The sequence below is a fragment of the Xiphophorus hellerii genome, chromosome 19, assembly GCF_003331165.1.
Source record: "Xiphophorus hellerii strain 12219 chromosome 19, Xiphophorus_hellerii-4.1, whole genome shotgun sequence".
NCBI lineage: Eukaryota > Metazoa > Chordata > Actinopteri > Cyprinodontiformes > Poeciliidae > Xiphophorus > Xiphophorus hellerii.
In genome coordinates this window covers 17,217,959-17,236,619 of record NC_045690.1, presented here as the reverse complement: position 1 = coordinate 17,236,619, position 18,661 = coordinate 17,217,959, and the positions used below count along the sequence as shown (strand labels likewise).

Below are 18,661 nucleotides of genomic sequence, written 5' to 3'. Positions count from 1 at the left end.
TGTTTCTTGGAGACATATTATCATTCCAGTGGCAGATTGTAGACAGTAGATGGTCTTCTGTCCTTCAACCCAGTGGTTGATTGCACCCTACTATCAACATCTTTATAAAATCTTCTCATTCCTAAAGCTATTAGTCATCAGTGTCACCACCGCCAGGATCACTGATTATTGACTTCATTTCTCCGTCTTCGCTGCAACTGTTTGAATGAGGAAGCAGTGAGTGATTGCTTCTATAATTCTGTCTGTCGGTGTGTTTGTATGCCCGTTTCCTTCCACCCACTGTACCTCCAGTATAAACTGCAGCTGTCAAAACGGATACTCTGAACATAACCATACATCTCTTGAGCTGTAGGAGTTTCTTTCAGCCCTACCTTTGTAAAACATTCCTCAATATGGGTGCAGTGCACCCTGAGTGAATTGAGTTGTAGCTAGAGGAAAAATAAATAATATCCGACAGCTGTTAGTGATGTTTTATTTATTTTTTGATGTTATGATGAGAAACAGCAGAAAACCATCACCTTGTGTCAGAGATAACACAATTACACATGTCTTGTTCCTGGTCCGGGGTGAAAACATCAACACGTACCAAATTAAAGCAATCAAATTATTGCAAAAAACGACTTTTCTGTACAGCAGAGCAGGTGTGGCCTAGTCCGGTCCTCGAGAGATACTTTTCATGCATTCTTGACCCTGCTGAATTTAAATTATTGGAATTGAATTAATAAACTTATTATCTGTGTGTGGAAATGATGTACAAAGCTGGAGTAGAGAAAGTTAATGTGCAGCATCCTGTAAGTAAGTTCACTGTAGAATGTTTGATCAGACTAATAAATCAGGCTGTTGTTGTAAGGTTAAAGTGAGTTGTTCATTGTTAATGATCTCTTGTTTTGCTTTAAGCTGAATGATGTATTTAATATTTTTCATTCTATAATATACTTCACGCTTACCACTTTCTTACTCATAGGGAAATAAACAAGAATACCTTCAACAAGCAAGTTAGATGTAAAAAAGGTTGAAATACTTTACCTCCTTTAGAATATACTTTAGTTTTGAGAGAGAATGGGATACTGTAAATGGTATGATTTATTTGGACTGTGCCAAACAAAATTTCTGTAAGGTCTCACAGTCAAATTCAGATATGTGATCCTGGCATGCAGTTATCCAGTCCATTAGTGCTTCCCTTAAGATCACTGCTTGGTAGATTTCCTATGTCTTAATGATGTTTAGTTGTCATCTTTTTCTGTCAGCCATACTCTCTTCCTGGTGATTCCTACTTCTGCTATACTTTCTGTTTTATGTCCTTTGTTTTCAAACTATATTTCTTGACGTGTCTGTCCTGATGTTTTGTCTTCCTTCCTTTGACTTGTAAAATTTGCTTTTTGGATTTGCAGTTTGTTATACTTTTTTAAGTTATACACAACTCACTAGAAGTTTTTTCTTGGATTTTATTTGTTTTATTAATTTCATTCTTACCACCTTAGCTTTATTGTAGATCTGTCTTTAATTTAAAAAACATAAGAGTGTATTATAGGCAAATAACTGTTCTGCATTGCTTTCCAATGTATTTGGCAATGCAGGATACAGAATGTGATTACCAGATAAGCCAAGCTGACACAGATCATTTGAACATGTCAAAAAAAAAAAGAAATAATTTTTATGAACTTTCCAGCTCACACATTATGTAAATGGCACATGTAGCTAACTGTTCAACACAACTTTAACTCCAGTATTGTAGTAACCCCTTAGTTTTTTCCCTGATTTTTTAAAATGGTGGAATCTCTGCTGTATAATTTTGTCAAGTATAGATATTTTATTTGGTTATTGTTCTCGATTTTTGGTTGCTAGTTGTTGTATCTTTAATACATAGTTATTCTTTTTTAACTTTTGTTTCCACAGTGACAAACAAGAAACCGTCCCATGTATCCCTCACTAAAGTGAAGCAGTTCCAAGGATCATCTGCCTTTGTCAAAAGGTCACAGTGGACAATTGATCAACTACGGCAGGTTAATGGCATCGACTCCAACAAAGTACGTATTTACAACACCACCAACAAATAAAGCCTTTTACATAAACATAAAACTTCATACTTGAGCTTTACCTTTCGCTAGGTCTGTACAGCCTGAAGCAAACTGAGGGTATTAGTGGCTATGTGTAATAATTTAAAATGTTTTAATTTGTTTTTGTTTTACTTACTTGTTTTTTCAACAACTACACTCTCTAATGTCAAACCTATAACGGTTTACTTGTTTACTCGAAGGATTGTCCAGAATTGGACCTGATGTTTGACAATGGTTTGGACCAGTGGGTTGCCAGTTCAGCAGGAGAGAAGTGCACCTTCATCCAAATTCTGCATCACACCTGCCAACGCTACTGCTCAGCACGGAAACCCGAGTTCATCAACTGTCAGTCAAAGCTGCTTGGTGGTAAGATATTTCCAAAGTAAAAATACTAATTTTTAAACTCTAGTCAAAGCCATGAATCTGTGTATTGTGACAGATTCACGGATGTAACCCTGTGCTGTAAGCCAGAATCCTATTATGTATGATGACAGCCAGCACCTGGTGTGTATGAAAATGTATGCTTATTACTTGTATACAGCATCTGTTGTGTGCTCAGTTGATACTTTGTCAAAAGAGGAAGGCGAAGTAATAGGTCATCTTTGACTAAATGCATTTTTCAAGGTTAAGGTGGTTTTACAGCACAAACACATCCTTTAATACTTAAAATTTTAACATTTAATTTCCGTCATAACAGTCAGTCAGTTCCATCATTAAAGACGGCATTTATAAAATACTTTTTTGATGCAGCATTCCTCTTCTTAATGTAAAATTACACTGTTTGACATGACTGCTTCTTGCTTTCTCATACTGATACTAAATTAAAGAAACCAGAGAAACAAATTAAAATAATGTCTCTTTTGAGTATTGCTTAGTAAGTAAAGATGCATTAAAGCCATTTTAACATATCTTGGTGTTAATTGTTACACTCATGTTAAACACGCTGTTGTTAATGTGATAATGGTGTTTTTAATATAATTCTCTTTTTTAAAAAAAATCAGATATCAATCTGATTATCCTCAATTCCCATCTCAGAACGTCAGTCAGTTTGCCCTATTCATAAAAATAACTTGTTGAGAACTGAATGTCCAAAACCTTCCTACAAGCTCCACAGATACAGGAGTCAGTTATGAGAGAGGTTTGCGGCATTTCTTCTGCTGTTAAGAAATTATTTAATATGCACTGCATTGCAGTGAGGTGAGATGTTGAAGCTGTCGTCACTCATCTACTTACTGTTTTTTTGTGTTTGTCAGTGTGTGTGGGAACTGACTATCTATTCATTGATGATAAAGCTGCCATATCTTCCCAACCTTCCTCTACATTGCTTTGACCTCCCTCCTACATTCATGACCATGTCCATATTTAACATTTTTCAGATGACCATAGTTCATAGTGTGAAATCTGTATGTGTAGGTGGGGAAGTAGCAGTTTCCCAAAGAGCAAAAACTGTTTAATGCTTTTTAAAGAAACATGTTGAGCAAAGTTGCTCTACCACCAGTACATTTGAAAATGATCATTTTCAAAATATTATTTACAATTGTCTTATTTAAAAAATAATAATCTGTGCACCAAGCTTGCTTCTTGGCAGACGTCAAACAGTAAATCCAATCTTTAACTGCTAATCTGTCAATGATTAGCAGCTCTGCTTTCTCTGGATCTGTTTAGCATGACTGATAGTGGAGATGTCTATAAATCACTCAAATGACAAGAAGAATGGGGAGAATCCCAGACTGCTGCCAGTTCTGTCTACTCCAGTTTAAGTCTCACACCAGTGCAAAACAAAAATCATGACGCTGCTCAGGTGTGGGACCCTAACTGTGGATGGGCTCTATCTGCAGAAACACATGGAATGACAGGCATTTATAATCTTAGAAATAGCATAAATACTATTAAATGTAACTAAATTGAGTGGAAAGTAATGCTAATTAGTGCAAGAAAAACATTCCTTCACTATTTAAGAAAGAAGAATTGATTTAACACAGTTTAACTTGATTCAGATTCGGTCTGATTCCAATTTCTTTTTGCAAACTAATTTATAAAAAAGATCACCATTCAAAATATTTTTCCAGTTGTGATGCCATTAGTTATTTATGTAAGAAGCAAAGTCAATATTATGGCATTGTTTGAGACATCACTGTAAAATTGTAAGTGTCTTTGTGGCCAGTTTCTCTGTGTACTTCTACTGATCTGTGGATGTCTATTTTATCCAGCCTATAAAGATGTCATCAAAGGTTTTATATTCTAGCAGGGAACAAAGACATTTTATTGTCCCTCAGCAATGGTAACCAGCCTAAGATATCTAATTGCTTTATTGTAGTGCCACACAGCGAAAACAAGAGTATACCAGATTTACAGTATGCAGCACAAAATATGAAGACTATAAAATCTGCCCATGACCAAACAAATAGCCATGGTAAGATTTGATTAATATTCTTTCAGTGGAATCTACTTATACAGTGGAAACATATTTGGACTGGTGTGCTGGCAGAATCTACAATTATATATGTATTAAAAATATTTTGGTCTCACCTCAATGGTTATTGTAAATAACTTGGACTTCATTATAAGTTACAAACCACTGGATATGTGACATGCTCAGAGAAGCTTAAATTTATTTACAATTTATCATCAAAACATATTTTGAAATCAGTTGGAGTGGTTTTCCTTAACTACATAACTACTTTTATGTAATTGCATGGCATTAATGGAGAACTAAACTTCTAAGTTATTTACCCTTAACTTAATGACAATAATACTAGAACTAATTTAAAAGTAACAAATTGTAATTCAAATCAAACTTGTTTCTGGCTGATGTCTCCTCATCGCAGAAGGCTTAGATACAGTCATTTACCACTGCAAGGTCTATTTCAACAGAATGAGGACAGACTTAGTGCCACATCGTGGTCCTCCTCAAAAACAAGGTAAGCACTGCAAAACAAAAATACGTATCTACTAATAACAATATGTTGACTTCCCGGTTTCATAAATAATTTTACAGATATGAAAAAAGAAGAATCCTAATTGTTCATTTTGGATAGACTAACTTTTGAAATGTCTACTATCAAAAGAAGGATATGAGACAGGAGTTTTAATGTAATGTTTGGAAATTTGCTGTTTAAGTGAAAACGACAACCTAACTGGGAAAAAGCACAAATGTCTAATAAAAAAAAAGAAAACCACTATGATTTGTTCTCAGATTAGTTCACTTGCAGCCATTTTTTTTTGCTCAATGCTTCATTTAAGTGCAAGGACATCTTTCACTTTGCATGTAGTACTGAAATGCTGATAATCAAAGTTTACGAGCCACGAACTCACTGTCTTCACCCTTCACTGTCAGACTTTGTGCAGACTCACTAATAAAAGGCTGTTCAGAGGTAAATCATGATCTGGTGTCCAAGGACAACACAGTTACAGTCTGCATCATCACTAATGCTGTTTTCTGTACTGTTGTTTAGATTGTCTCACACTATGATTTATGCTTTGTTGGGGTACTAATGACAGAAATTGTGTCAGTCCTTTTTCCTGTAACACTCAAAACATTTATCCTGTTTGGAAATTATTGTGTGAAAGTGTCATTACATAAACCTGCTGTTTGGAGACACACTATAGAGCCTGTTTATCAATGCTCAGATTATTCAAATTCTTGAAAGATTCAGATTTAAGGAGATTATGTTTATCTGATATCAAATGAGACACAAGTCTCTCAAAATATTAAACAATGTTGAAAATAAATTAAGCATTTTACATTTTATACATGTTGAACATTATTCATGCTCTTCTCAATCATTAGTGGATAACTTTTTATTATTTTAATTTTTTTTTTTTTACAAAGGGCCAAGGTTGTTTCTGTTAGCTTTTTGTTTCCTTCAATAAATCAAATCATCATTTATGGCTGGAAGTAGGTTATTAATATTTTGTTTGATCTGACATTTAAGTGTGATCAGAATGTTACTTAACTTAGTAGAATAGTTTCAAACACCACTTCTTGATTACATAAGTTCCAACCTAGAATGTTAAAATCTTGGTAATATATTGTTTGAATGCATCGAAAGTCTATGAATATTATTTTTAACCTTTGTTTATACGGTTTGTGTCATTCACAAGAGAAACCCATTTTGATTAAACAAAAACAAACAAGAAAAAAATTATCCTTTGATATATGCAAAGTCTGGATGAAGTGTTGCAGAAAATGCCTTAGAAAATACACAGATTCTGAGATTAGAGGAATATTTTGTGCTTGATTAAAAACAAGAATTAAATAGGACTCCTAAAAGACAGTGAATTTACTTTGATGAAAAAAAACTTCAGGAGGATCATGGACAAAAACAATTGGAATCAAATTTACTTGGAGTGGAACAGGGTGTAGCTTGGGGAGATTCTCCTCAATGTTTGAACCTTTCCAACACTTTCATTATGCTGCTGTTGGTACTGTCAGAATTTGCATTAATTAAACTGCAGGAGGTTACTGCAGCAGCATGTACCTACAGGCTCCTGTAATGTCTGTTTTTCTCTCTCCCTCTCTATTCTCTACACAATTTAGAAGATTAAAACAGCAGTTTTCCTAGTGAAATAGTCTACGTCTTACTCCGCTACATAACTATTCAACGCAGAGATAAATTTGACTTCATTTTTGGTTGGATATGTTCATTAATATTTATTTTGCTAAGCCTGAAAATTTCACACAAAGCAGGAAATAGGATCTTCTTTGTTCAGGCTAAAGATCATGTGGTGGAGATCTTTTTTTTTTTTTTTTAACCCCAGACTAAAGAGTGGGCTATTGTGATGAAAACAAGACAGCACACTAACTTTCAGTTCTAGAGATTAAATAATCTGTTCTATACCTGGTATAAGATAATTAAAATCTTACTTGGAGTGTACTAAATCTCACTACTCATATGCTCCGATTCACTTCCATAATGAAATACACTGCAGTGTGTATTCTTCCATGATCTCTTTTATGTAACAATGTTTGTTTTTAGAGTTAACAATATAAATCTCATAAATGCCTCAGGAAATGTGGCTCAGCTGTCAGTTTGAGGTTTCCATTGATAACCATCAGATCATTTTCTGAGTATCACAGGAGCTCAGACTCTTGTCTTGGAATCCACTATCCAACTTCCTGGTTTTGTTTATCTTTGTTGAAAGCTTCTGGATTCTGGAAGAGCTTTTTTCCCCCCAAAAAACATCTTCTCTGTTTGTTGAGCCTCTGCTGCCCAAAAAATGTTAGATTATGATACAAAATAGACTGCTCATTGTTTAGAGATCTGGGTCATGGATAGAGAAACCATTGGTTTACAAAAGCTTTGCAACAACTTTCTACATATTTTTTGTTCAACATACTTGACCAGATGGGAGAAAAATCATTTGCCTGAAACAAAACAGTTGTGAGTTTTAGCCTCTGGAGTCCTACAGCTGTTACTATTTAATGTGAATGTATTGATCACTAGTCCTATTTCACTGTAAGATGAGATGTCAGCATTCGGTTTGAATCACAGGAACTGCACCACATAACACACTCTGCTCCTTCACATCTATTTTGACTTGCTATGTTCCAACTCCCTTCCCTCCTCTGAAACCGTTCCACAGCCTCCCCACCCAGCATTTCTCTAATTACATTCTACAGTACACTTGGGGGAGCCGGTGCAACAGCCTGCCACTGATTTCTGTGAATAGAGCAGGGAAAGCTCCAGAGAAAAGAAAATGGTAGGCAGACAAGTAAATGGAGATGTTCTTTTTAGTGCGAGGAGATGAGTGCGGGGGTTTTACAGCGGGTGAAGGGAGCACGACTCCCTGGGCTCCCCTGGACGAGGAGGAGGAAGGGAATTAAGAAAAATCTGTGATAAAGGTGTAAAAGGTCTGCAACTTTTTATGAATAACTCAAAACCTATAACGGAAAGTTTACTTTTGCAAAATTGAGCAATGGATATTATTTTGTGTCTGTGTCTTCATTTTCTATGAGCATTAATGTAAATATATACCCCATCCGTGTCTGCAGATCTTGTTCTATCAAAGTAACTAATTCTGAAGGGCTACCAGGTGGCCTCGCAGTCTTCTTTTGGGCTGTCATATAGTCCAGTGCAGTCCAGTGGAGCCGTCCCAATTATCTGTCACTCACCGTATCTGTCAAGGGACATACACTTACTATATTGGAGTTTCATGTAGGAAATGATAGAATTCAGGTTGTCAGTTTCCAAATGCACTCAGTTTCTCCTCTGCCATTATATGCATATCTTCTTGTGAGCCACCAAATGTATGTGTAGGTCACAACCTAAAAACGTTTCAGATGGGTTTTTTTTGTTTGTTTTGTTTTTTCTGAACTGTCAAGGTGTCCTTAGGTACAGATCTAGCAGAACTCCCATCATGTAAGAGATGAATGCCTCATCCAAGGAAACATCCGCAGGGCTGACGAAGTTATCTGAAGTTATCTTTGTTCTGTCTTTATATCCACCAGTGGGTTTCCAGGGCAGCCCAGGAGGCCAGCTGTTCTCTACCATGCTTTAAATTAGAAAATAGAGTAATAAATGTTTTGCTCAAGAAGTTCAAAATTAAATAAAGGAAGTGGCAAACCCTTCTTTTGCACTCTTAGAAATTGTCAAAAGAAGCAGACGATTGTATTAGTTTTGTTGTCCAGCTTATGGATCGGGTCTGCTGATGCATTTTGTGGCAGGTGCTTTGGGATTATTGAGTCATTATTGAGCTTGTTCACAGTACAGGCTAGACTGACTGCCCCTTGTCATTGATCCTATTTCTCGTGTTCATGGACAGGCACTCAAAGAAAAGTCATGGAGAACCTCATCTTTTTCACATTATGTGGCACATTATGTGGCACTCATAAAGCCACGGCCTGCAGTGTACATGGTAAAACTTTACATCCAAAGCTGAAGAGAGCGGGATGAGTCAGTGGTCACCTCATGGTTGTTAAGGTAGACTGTCCACTCTGGGTTTTTGGTCAGTCTGTCTGAAGTGGAGGAGCTCATATCCTGTTCATGAGTGATGGCAGGATGATGCAGGAGATGGACAGTAGGACTGGAGCCTCGTCAAAAGTAACATAGGCACTTCTTTGGACTCCCATTGTTACGAAAGAGCTGAGCCAAAAGTGAAGCTCTCAGTTTGCTGGTATTTATTCTCACCCATGATCACAAGCTATGGATCAGGACCGAAAGCAGAAGATCCCAGAAACAAGTGACTGAAACAAGCTTCAACTGATTTCAGTAAAAGATTCCCAGTGGTAAATTAAATGTCATAACTTGGTCTAAGTTAATTCATACAGTCACTGAAGATGATGATAGCAGTGGAATAGAATAATCCTCTGTAGGGGTCTCTTTTGCAGAGTTTGTGGAGACCCTGACAGTAAACAATTTGTTGTATTGTAAAGATGGTGCTCTAGAATGCCCATTATGTTCTTCCTTTTATTAAGTGTCATTTCTAGAGGCTTTAGAGCAGTCCCTAACACAGAGCTAGCATCACAAGAGGTGATGGCAGAAGAAACTATACTCTCTCAAAAAAGCAGGAAATGCAGCAAATGCTGAAGGAACTATGCATACTCAGAAAGTACAGTCTGCTCTGTCTCTTATTTTATGCAACTTCACTTTTGTGTGAACATTAAAATATTCTTACTTCTCAGCCACCTCCTGTTTTGTTTCCATTGAAGGAAATAGTGTTTTAGATTTTCCCGTTTCCCCTGAAATCTGCAGTCATCTTATTTTTCTCGTTTATATTCTAGATGAGATGGTTGTTTCCACACCATGCCACTCAGCCCACCTCTGACACACCTGACAACTGCAGAGTCTTCCGAGTTTTTTTTACGCATGACAGGACTCCAGACTTTTTCTGATATTACTGTGAATAAAATCAGCTCTGAAGAAAACTCATTAGCCACCCGCCCACTTTGCACCAGCTGGAGACCATTTTGTTTTTTGATTACTTTGTCTGGCATCATTAACACTATTGGTCAGGGGTGCTGATTGCACCACATGTAATGCCACAGGTTTTGTCTCTTTACCAAAGTAACCAAAGTTTCTTCTCCCCCTTCTTTTCTCTTTGCTCCACTTTGTTTTGCCTCACTTCCTGCCTCTTGTTGGTCTCCCTGTTTCACGACTTTGCTGCTACCCTTTTCTGCAGGTAACAGTATACTACACTCAGCTGCAGACAGTGTGACCAGTGCTGTACAGAAGGCCAGCCAGGCTCTGAATGAGCGCGGTGAGCGATTAGGTCGGGCAGAGGAGAGGACTGCAGACATGATGAACAGTGCTGAACAGTTTGCTGTCACAGCACACAAGGTGAGTCAAACTAGACGCTTATTAATGCTTTAAAAAATTCTAGGTGCTCGTTCCCTTCTTCGATGTGAACATAGCAGTTTGTCATTGTTAGTTTAGCTAAAAATATCTCTATTGGAGGATTGTTGTAAGTTATGCTTTACTGTGATGAAACTATTAGCAGTAATGATTTCTGCACAGTGAATACAATATAGTTCCTTTTTACTATTTTCTTGCTTTCTCATTTCTCATAAAGAATTACCAGCTTGCTGCTTAACTGGAAAACAAGATGAATACCTAAAGAAAAAATCGATATCCATATTATAGTACTGTGTAAATCACACACCTAAGATTTGCAGATTAAATGTAAAATCAAGTATTCCCTAAAAAAGAGCACACAAAAACAAGTTGCTGTTAACTTTCAGAATAAACGCATGGCCAGTTTTAAATTATGCATCATAAAAGGCATGGTACAATGATTGAGTGTAAATTACAAAAGCTTGCTTGACCCTCTTGCTGCTCACAGATGAGATTCCCTGCAGCGATGAGATGCAGAAAGTTTGACAAGCAGAGAGAAATGCTATGGCTTTGTTACTTTTCCAGAGAAAATTACTACATAAACCCCACAGTGAATGACTCATTTGCTGCCATTTCTCATCCCGCTTGATCCAATTTGCCTCAAAGCTTATATGGGTTGCACTTTTTACTTTTACTAAAACATATGCTGTTTTTACTGGATACAGTGTGAAACCTTTGAGTTTTCTGAGTTTTGAGCAGGGAAAGCAGATTTAATTTACTTAAGCTAATTTTGTAAACTGTATTAATTTGATTGACAGATGAGAGATTAATGCAAACTCAAGCAAGGAAACCTGTCTAGATCTTTCATTCAAATTTGCCTTTTTGGCTTGGGTGGTCTGAAAATATATTATAGTAGGCATTGCTATGAAGAAAATAAATGCACCATAGCACTAAATTCTACAAGTAATTAAATCTTTGTTGTTATATTTTATTAGTAAGCAACATCATTATTATTATAATATTTTTTAAATAATATTGGCATATACATGCATTTTAGACTTCTTTGTTGTTTTAGGGCTACCTGTTCATTCTGTGAATCTTAGAAATTGCAACAAAAAGAAACAAAAGAAAACATCTGCAGTACTGCGAGCAGGTCACCTTGACTTTTTTTCCTCCTGGTCTATTTCTGCAGTCTCATTTCTGCAGCTCACTTTGTGGCTACAGACAGTTTTAACTACACCGCTCAGTTTTAATCAAAAGTACTAATTTGTCTGTGATGCTCTGCTGCCCCCACTGGATCGATCAGTAGAATTCAGTTCTCGTCACATCACAAAGCTTCATGCTCCATCTGTTGTCTCTGGTTGTGTGCATGCATGCATGTGTGCGTGCATGTGTATTTTGTTTTGTTTTTCCACATCTCTCCACCCCGTGGCTTAGCATTTGATTGGTGACCCTAATCACCTCCTTAATGAGACTCCCATAAAGCCAATTACAACTGCTATTAATAAGATAGATGAACTTCCAGAAGGTGTAATTTGAAAATAACAAGCCTCAGTAGTTTACCTGGCAACTTTCATTTTTATGAAATAACTTAAGTGATGCAGCCTGATTCCTCCTGCTGTGATCCGGTGTGCACTTTATTGAGGAGTCTGTAACTTTAATGGTAGGATTTAATACACCTGCATTCTTTTCTTGAAATTCTTCACCAATATTCTTTACCCCCCCCCCCCCCCCCCCATTTTTCTACAGCTCGCCATGAAGCACAAATGTTAGGACCACTGCCAAAACCACCTGCACTGGAGGTGTGAGCACAGACCAGTCGTTGCACGGGAGAGGGATTCCAGCATTAATTCTTTTTTACATTTTTTAAATATAATTAATCTTTTTTTAACAATGTTAACCTTTTACTCTTTTGGGTTATCATACTGTGGTGCAGTTAATTCCTAATAACAGAGTTGCAGCACATGCAGTGACTTGCAAAAGTACTTGTACCCCTTTAGCAGTTTGCTTCATGTTCTGTCACATCACAATCACAACCCTTTGTCTAATTTATAAGAGTCACATGATAACCAACACAACGTAGTGCATCATTTTTAAGTAGAGGATGGGGTTCAATGTGGTCCTATCTGGTCTGTTTTGGATTTAAACCTGGACTTTCACCGGACCATTCTAACACCAATCCATTTCACTGTTGTTCTGCATGCATGTTTAGATGTATTGTTCTCCATGTATCAAATCTCTTGCAGCCTTTATCACCTTTTTTCCTCCATGTTTTTTCTATATTGTGCTCCATCTTTCTTCCCATCAACTTAGACTGATTTGTCTGTAGCATCCGCCACATCATGACACTACCACCACATTTAGTGATGGGGATGGTATATTGATTTGCACTATAAGGCCTCTACTACATACTGCATTTTACATCTAATCAGTGTCCCTTCTTCTACATGTTTCATCCTCTTATGACTTTCTTCTTGTCACTCATCCTTAAAGGCCAGATTCATGGAGTGGCCGACTAATAGTTGTCTTGTCAGTGGATTAAACTTGAACAGTCCTTTATGAGACGTTCAAAGTTCAGAATAGTGTTTAAAAAACTAACCTTATGTTATTTTATACCTATTATGTCTATTGTCAGCAGATTCCAATTGAACAGTCGTTTATGAGATGTTCAAATTTCGGGATAGTGTTTAAAAAAACTAAACTACTATTTTGTACCTCCTCTGTCTATTGTTGTTGTTCGTCTTCATAATGCTGTTTGTTCAGTAACGTTCATTTTTATGATGCTTTGGCAAAGCAACAGAGCATAACTAACACATTAACCAATTAGGTGCTTTCTGACAGCAATTGATTGCACTGAAATATACAGAATATAGGGATGCGTTAGGAAAGTAGGTTGAATACAGATGCACACTACTTTAAGATTGCTCATTTGCCATTCAACTTGTATTATTCACCATCCACTTTATAGTTATATACTACTCTGTGTTGGTCCCAATACAATAAATTACATTTTGTGTTTGTGATGTGACAGTGTGTTGGTGTGGAAACGTTTAAGGGCTGTGAGTTCTTTTGAAAGACCCTGAAGGCGGGAGAGGAAGGGACAACTTTGAGCAGAATGTTTAACGCTGCTGTTTGCCAAAAATGTAACTTTAATGACAACAGTTAATGGTAACAGTCCCTGAGTACACATTGTGTTTTTGAGATAATGTGTGGGCTTAAGTTAAACTAGAAACTATCATCAATTTCTCCCAGACAAGTAATACATTGTTTCTGATTGTTAGGAGTTATTTATCCACACTGCTGGGTTTTAAAGGCTGATTTATGAATCAGTAGCAGTCTGTTATGTGTTTTCCTTTTGAAAAGAGTGTCTCTATTAAATCAAATATAAATGTTTTGCACCTACGTTTCTAAAGGTTGAGACTTCCTTGCAAAATTTTGAACCAAATTTGGGACAGTGCAGTTTCAGCCTGTCCTTTTTCAATCTGCATTTTCATTGAGTCTTTTGTCCTTGACTTCAGGAAGTAAAAACAGTACGTTTCCTGTCATACAATGCCAACTGGAGTAGAGTGAAGAAAGATGATAAACACACTTTGTCACCTTATGGAAATATTTTTTGGGGGGAGAAACAAAAAAACATTTTTTAGTATTAACGTTGTTTCTAAGGATATTGATTACACATTGTGTTGATTTATGTTACAAAGAGGCAGTACATTAGACCAGGCTGCGGTCTGAAAGAAAAACAACCTCTTATACTGATATCTCAACATCTGTAGATCTAATTTGTCCCTTTATGGGGTGTATTACAATTAATTCTTGCTGTAGTTCACTTTTCAACACCGAGTTTCCTTTGCTTTTCTTTATTTAATTTGGGAATTGTTAAGAGATGACAGCTGATCATAGACAAGTTCCTTCAGTAGCAGCAATATATGATACTTTATGTTGCTTATTTTTTTTATTGTACTTTCCCACACTGACTGTAATTTTGAGGTCACAGTCTGGATGTACCCGATTGTTTTTATATTTTTGCTTTTTTCTAAGACATGATGTTACAAAGCACTGATGTAATATTCTTGCAGTGCACTGCTGAGTTCATGAGTTCTAGTTGCCACACTTGGATGTTTAGCTTTTTAATAACAAGAAAAAGATTGATATCTATTATTAGTCCTTTCTTCTAGCTACCTTGAGGTTTGTGTTTTATGCTTCCAACAAATGTAACGCACACCTGGTACTTTGATGTATCTTTAGTCAATTCACAAAATTGTTCTCTTTTCAAGCAATGTGCCAACAGCTTTAAGTGTTTCAGGGTTTATTACCTTGCTTTCTTTGTTTGATGAGCTCAGTTTCACTTTAAACTTTAACACTTGTTCTTTTTTCTGATTTCCACTCCAACTCTATGCGGTTGTAACATGTGAAATAAAGACCACAATTACAGTAAATGATTGTTCATTGGTGTTTCTTCTACAGTGTGTTGTTTGTTTAAAGTTTATGATTTAAATTGTTACAACATGCTAACTTTTGTTCTGAGAATTTATCCTTCTGTACTTTATTAATAATACCGTATTTTCCGCACTATGCGCATTTTCAATGCGCATTTCAAAGTGCGCATTGAAAGGCGCACTTTCAATGAATGGCCTATTTTAAAACTTTTTTCATATACAAGGCGCACCGCATTATAATGCGCATAGAATAGAGGCTACAGTAGAGGCTGGAGTTACGTTATGCATCCATTAGATGGAACTGCGCTAAAGGGAATGTCAACAAAATAGTCAGATAGGTCAGTCGAACTTTATTAATAGATTACAAACCAGCGTTCTGAAAACTCCGTTCATTCCCAAAATGAATAAACAGCTGTTTTATTATTTTCCCCGAGGTAAAGTAAGTGACGTGGTATTTTCGTCACACAGTTTATCTTTTAACAACAGCAATGTATAACATATAGTGGAGGGGAACTTTTCCTCGATTCAATAAACACATAAAAAACAGTCTGATACTGTTACGGTAAATCAAACGTTAGTGCAATCACAATATATATCCACTTCCGCACCATTGATTCGTTCATGTTAAATTCTCTCGCTGCTGCTCTATTCCCGTGTTCTACTGCGTGACTGATCGCCTTGAGCTTAAACTCTGCGTCGTAAGCGTGTCTCTTAATAGGAGCCATTTTGGGGTCTTTACACAAAACCCAATGTGCATCGCGCTTCTTCTTCTACTGGGGAAAATGAAGTCGGCGGCTGCTTACCGTAGTTGCGAGACCTGTTGTGGCTCAATATTGGTCCATATATAAGGCGCACCGGATTATAAGGCGAACTCTCGGCTTTTGAGAAAATTGAAGGTTTTTGGGTGCGCCTTATAGTGCGGAAAATACGGTAACACAGCAAGAATTACGACTACCCAATATGCAACTTTATCAGGAAGCTTTTATACGCGCACAAATAACATCACTTATGTTAAACAACCATAATATTCTGATCTGGGCGAACGTGGAAGGTGAAGTAAATGCTCCATTTAAAGCTTTTGATCATCTATCCCAAAATCCAAATGATGGAGTAAAATCCAATCCAATCACACTAAAAACGTTTGGCAGCATTTACATAAAAAAGCAAACACCTGTCCCTTCACTCAAGGAACAGCCTCAGTGTGGAATAACCCCAAAATAAAAATAGAGGGGAAAATGATCTTTTGGAGGAGCTGGCATACAAAAGGGATCGACAGTATAAACTGCTTCTTCCAAAATGGAATGTCGTGTAATTGCGTGTCACTTTGACCGGCGGAGGCTCTGTGTTTAATGAAGGAAGTGAGGCAACAAATGTCTTTGAGGTGGATTTATTTGGGAGCTCCAAATCTTCATTACACCAGCACCCTCTTTTTTCAGTGAAACAAAGAAGCTGACATTTATACCTGAGGCAAGTTCCAACACTTACACCAGGTAAAGGGGTGATCCAAAAAGAAAAGACAAACAAACACTACTTACACAAACCTAACAATAAATGATCCAACAAATATTTACATGCATGCAAATTATTAAAATTAAACTAATCTAAAGTCAATCAAAAGTAAATATAACTAAATATAAATCCTCAGAGTATTCCCCCTCTTAATGGAAGTTGGTATGCTCCAGGAGCATTCGTCTCCCTCTCTGATCCACCTTGCTGAGACACACCCAGAAAGGCAAATACTCAATTAACTCAAATTGAACTAATCTAAATCAAAACGAACTGACATCAAAAGGCAATTGATGCTCTAAAAGAAGAGATTCAGAAACAACACAAAGTTACCCAAGAGATAGAACTTGAGGCGAAAAGAAATCGACAAAATGAAGAATCATCACTGAAGCGGGTAAAGTACATGGATGAAGAAAATTTGAGCTTAAGAAAAGAAGTCAGGTCACTACACAAGTCTTTGTATGATTTGAGATGAAGTTGTCAAAACAAGATTTGCAATACCAAATCCTCCAGGGGAAATTTGAAAATGCACACACAGAAAGAGCAATCCTGCAGAAAAAACCCCAAAAACTGGACATTTCTACAGCGAGTCTTGAGAAAGAGGTTGTTGAAACCCAGACACTCCTGGAAAAGTCCCAGCAAGAGAATCAGTTTCTGAAGAATCAAGTGGAGCAGATGAAGATAAGGATGGCTGAAACGATTCAGATCGCCAAGGAAAGTAAGATCAAGTTTGAAAAAGACCTCCAGCGTACACAGGAGGATTTTATGAAACTGAAGATGCAGAGAGAGGACGCTCTGACAAAAAACAGAAGAGCCACAGAAGCACTTTACTGTAATGAGAGAAAAATCGGAATACAGGCTGATATAATTCGTGAACAGATGGCCTGTCGTGATAAACGATAAATCAATTAATCGTACGATAAATTAAAACTATCGACGTCATTTCAATTATCGGCATTATCGTCTTCCGTCCTTTTTCTCTTTCTGTTGATGACACCGAATGAAAAAAGGCTCAACTCCGGTGCTCTCCACCGACTCCTCCCTTCCTCATTTCCTTAGTGTAAAGCCCAGCGCACACTACACGATCTTAGAGCTGTCGGCCGATTGTCGGCCCATTTCCAAAACCTGACAGATCACACATTAGCCGACAGAAATCCTAGGTATAACGGTTCGATCGGGTTCGTTCCTGCCGTGTAGTGTCCAACAATGGGCACAAAATAATGGCTACAAGTCCAGTGAACTAATTTTAAAACCAGGTATTAATCAATGCTTTACTACAGTCTACCTGCAATGCATGTGGCTAGTGTCAGCGTAAAGTCCTGACTGAATGAAAATCATTATAACCTATTTATGTCACGTTAACGAAGAACAGCTGAAAAGTTACCGGGTGTATCAACTGTGGTAGCAATTTCGCTCCAACTCCTCCCCTTGTCATTTCTATATTCTTTGCATGTTGAATAAACATTAATGTTGTTTCCACGTATCATCTCCAATGTCCGCTGGACTTCGGGTTGCGCCGTGTCAGCTGTTTGGGATTCCCCTCTGTAATTTCCCCTCAGAAAGCGAGGAGGAGAATCCGCGCTTTCTGATTGGCTGCCTGTCACATTCAACAGGCTGCGTTAAGCTCCCAGTCGGGAAAACCCCTGATTTAGATCGGAGCGGCCACGATGATCTACCGTAACACACCACACAATCTTAGAAAGACCAACGTTCTAAGATTGTTGTAAGGGGAAAAATAGGAGCAAAAAATCGTGTAGTGTTAACTATTGCATCAGGTAGTGGATGTGCCCATCTTCTCTATTTAAATCTAATTATTACTGAAGGGCAACATAATATACAGACTTCCTAATCTGCACTCTTTTGGTTGAATGCAGTATTTATTTCCACTTTGGCTTTATGTTGTTTAGTTTTTATCAAGTGCATTTTTTGTTAATGGAGACTGAGAATCCATTTTATTTTTGGTTGTTTTTTTTATTTTGTTTATCAGTTCCAGTGTTGAAAATTCTTTTGAAAACAAAGTGTATCTATCTTTGGCAGGAAATCGCATGCATTATTACGTCATTTCCATTACATCAGTGTAAAAAGGTCTTCAAACAATATTATCGTTTATCGCAATAATTTTTTGAGACAATTAATCGCTCAGCAAAATTTGCTATCGTGACAGGCCTAGGAATGTAAGATTATAGAACTAACTAAGGAAGTTCTGCGACACCATGAGAATGCTCAGAAATTTAAAATGGTTAGAGAAACTTATTCTAAGATGCAAAGGTTAGGGCTAGATGAAGAGAGAGGAGATATTATACTTCTCCCAGACACCGACAGGAAAACAGAAAAACTGAAAATGTATCGCATTGAGAACCGCAGATTGTCCAAAAAACTGGAAGAGAAA

The 18,661-nt window shown here is 37.1% G+C and overlaps 1 protein-coding gene across 3 annotated transcripts in view; it reads left to right on the top strand.

Moving 5' to 3' along the window:
• Positions 1 to 13,303, top strand: part of stxbp6 (syntaxin binding protein 6 (amisyn)) — a 52,463-nt gene extending 39,160 nt beyond the window's left edge. For 2 of the 3 annotated variants that reach the window (XM_032547206.1, XM_032547208.1), the window contains 5 exons: positions 1,897 to 2,027; positions 2,258 to 2,423; positions 4,886 to 4,978; positions 10,179 to 10,336; positions 12,080 to 13,303. In XM_032547206.1, coding sequence (XP_032403097.1) covers positions 1,897 to 2,027; positions 2,258 to 2,423; positions 4,886 to 4,978; positions 10,179 to 10,336; positions 12,080 to 12,103 — 572 coding nt within the window. In that variant the 3' untranslated portion in view covers positions 12,104 to 13,303. The remainder of the gene's footprint in view (positions 1 to 1,896; positions 2,028 to 2,257; positions 2,424 to 4,885; positions 4,979 to 10,178; positions 10,337 to 12,079) is intronic. The other variant, XM_032547209.1, reaches the window with a different exon arrangement.
• The last annotated feature ends 5,358 nt before the right edge of the window (positions 13,304 to 18,661 follow it).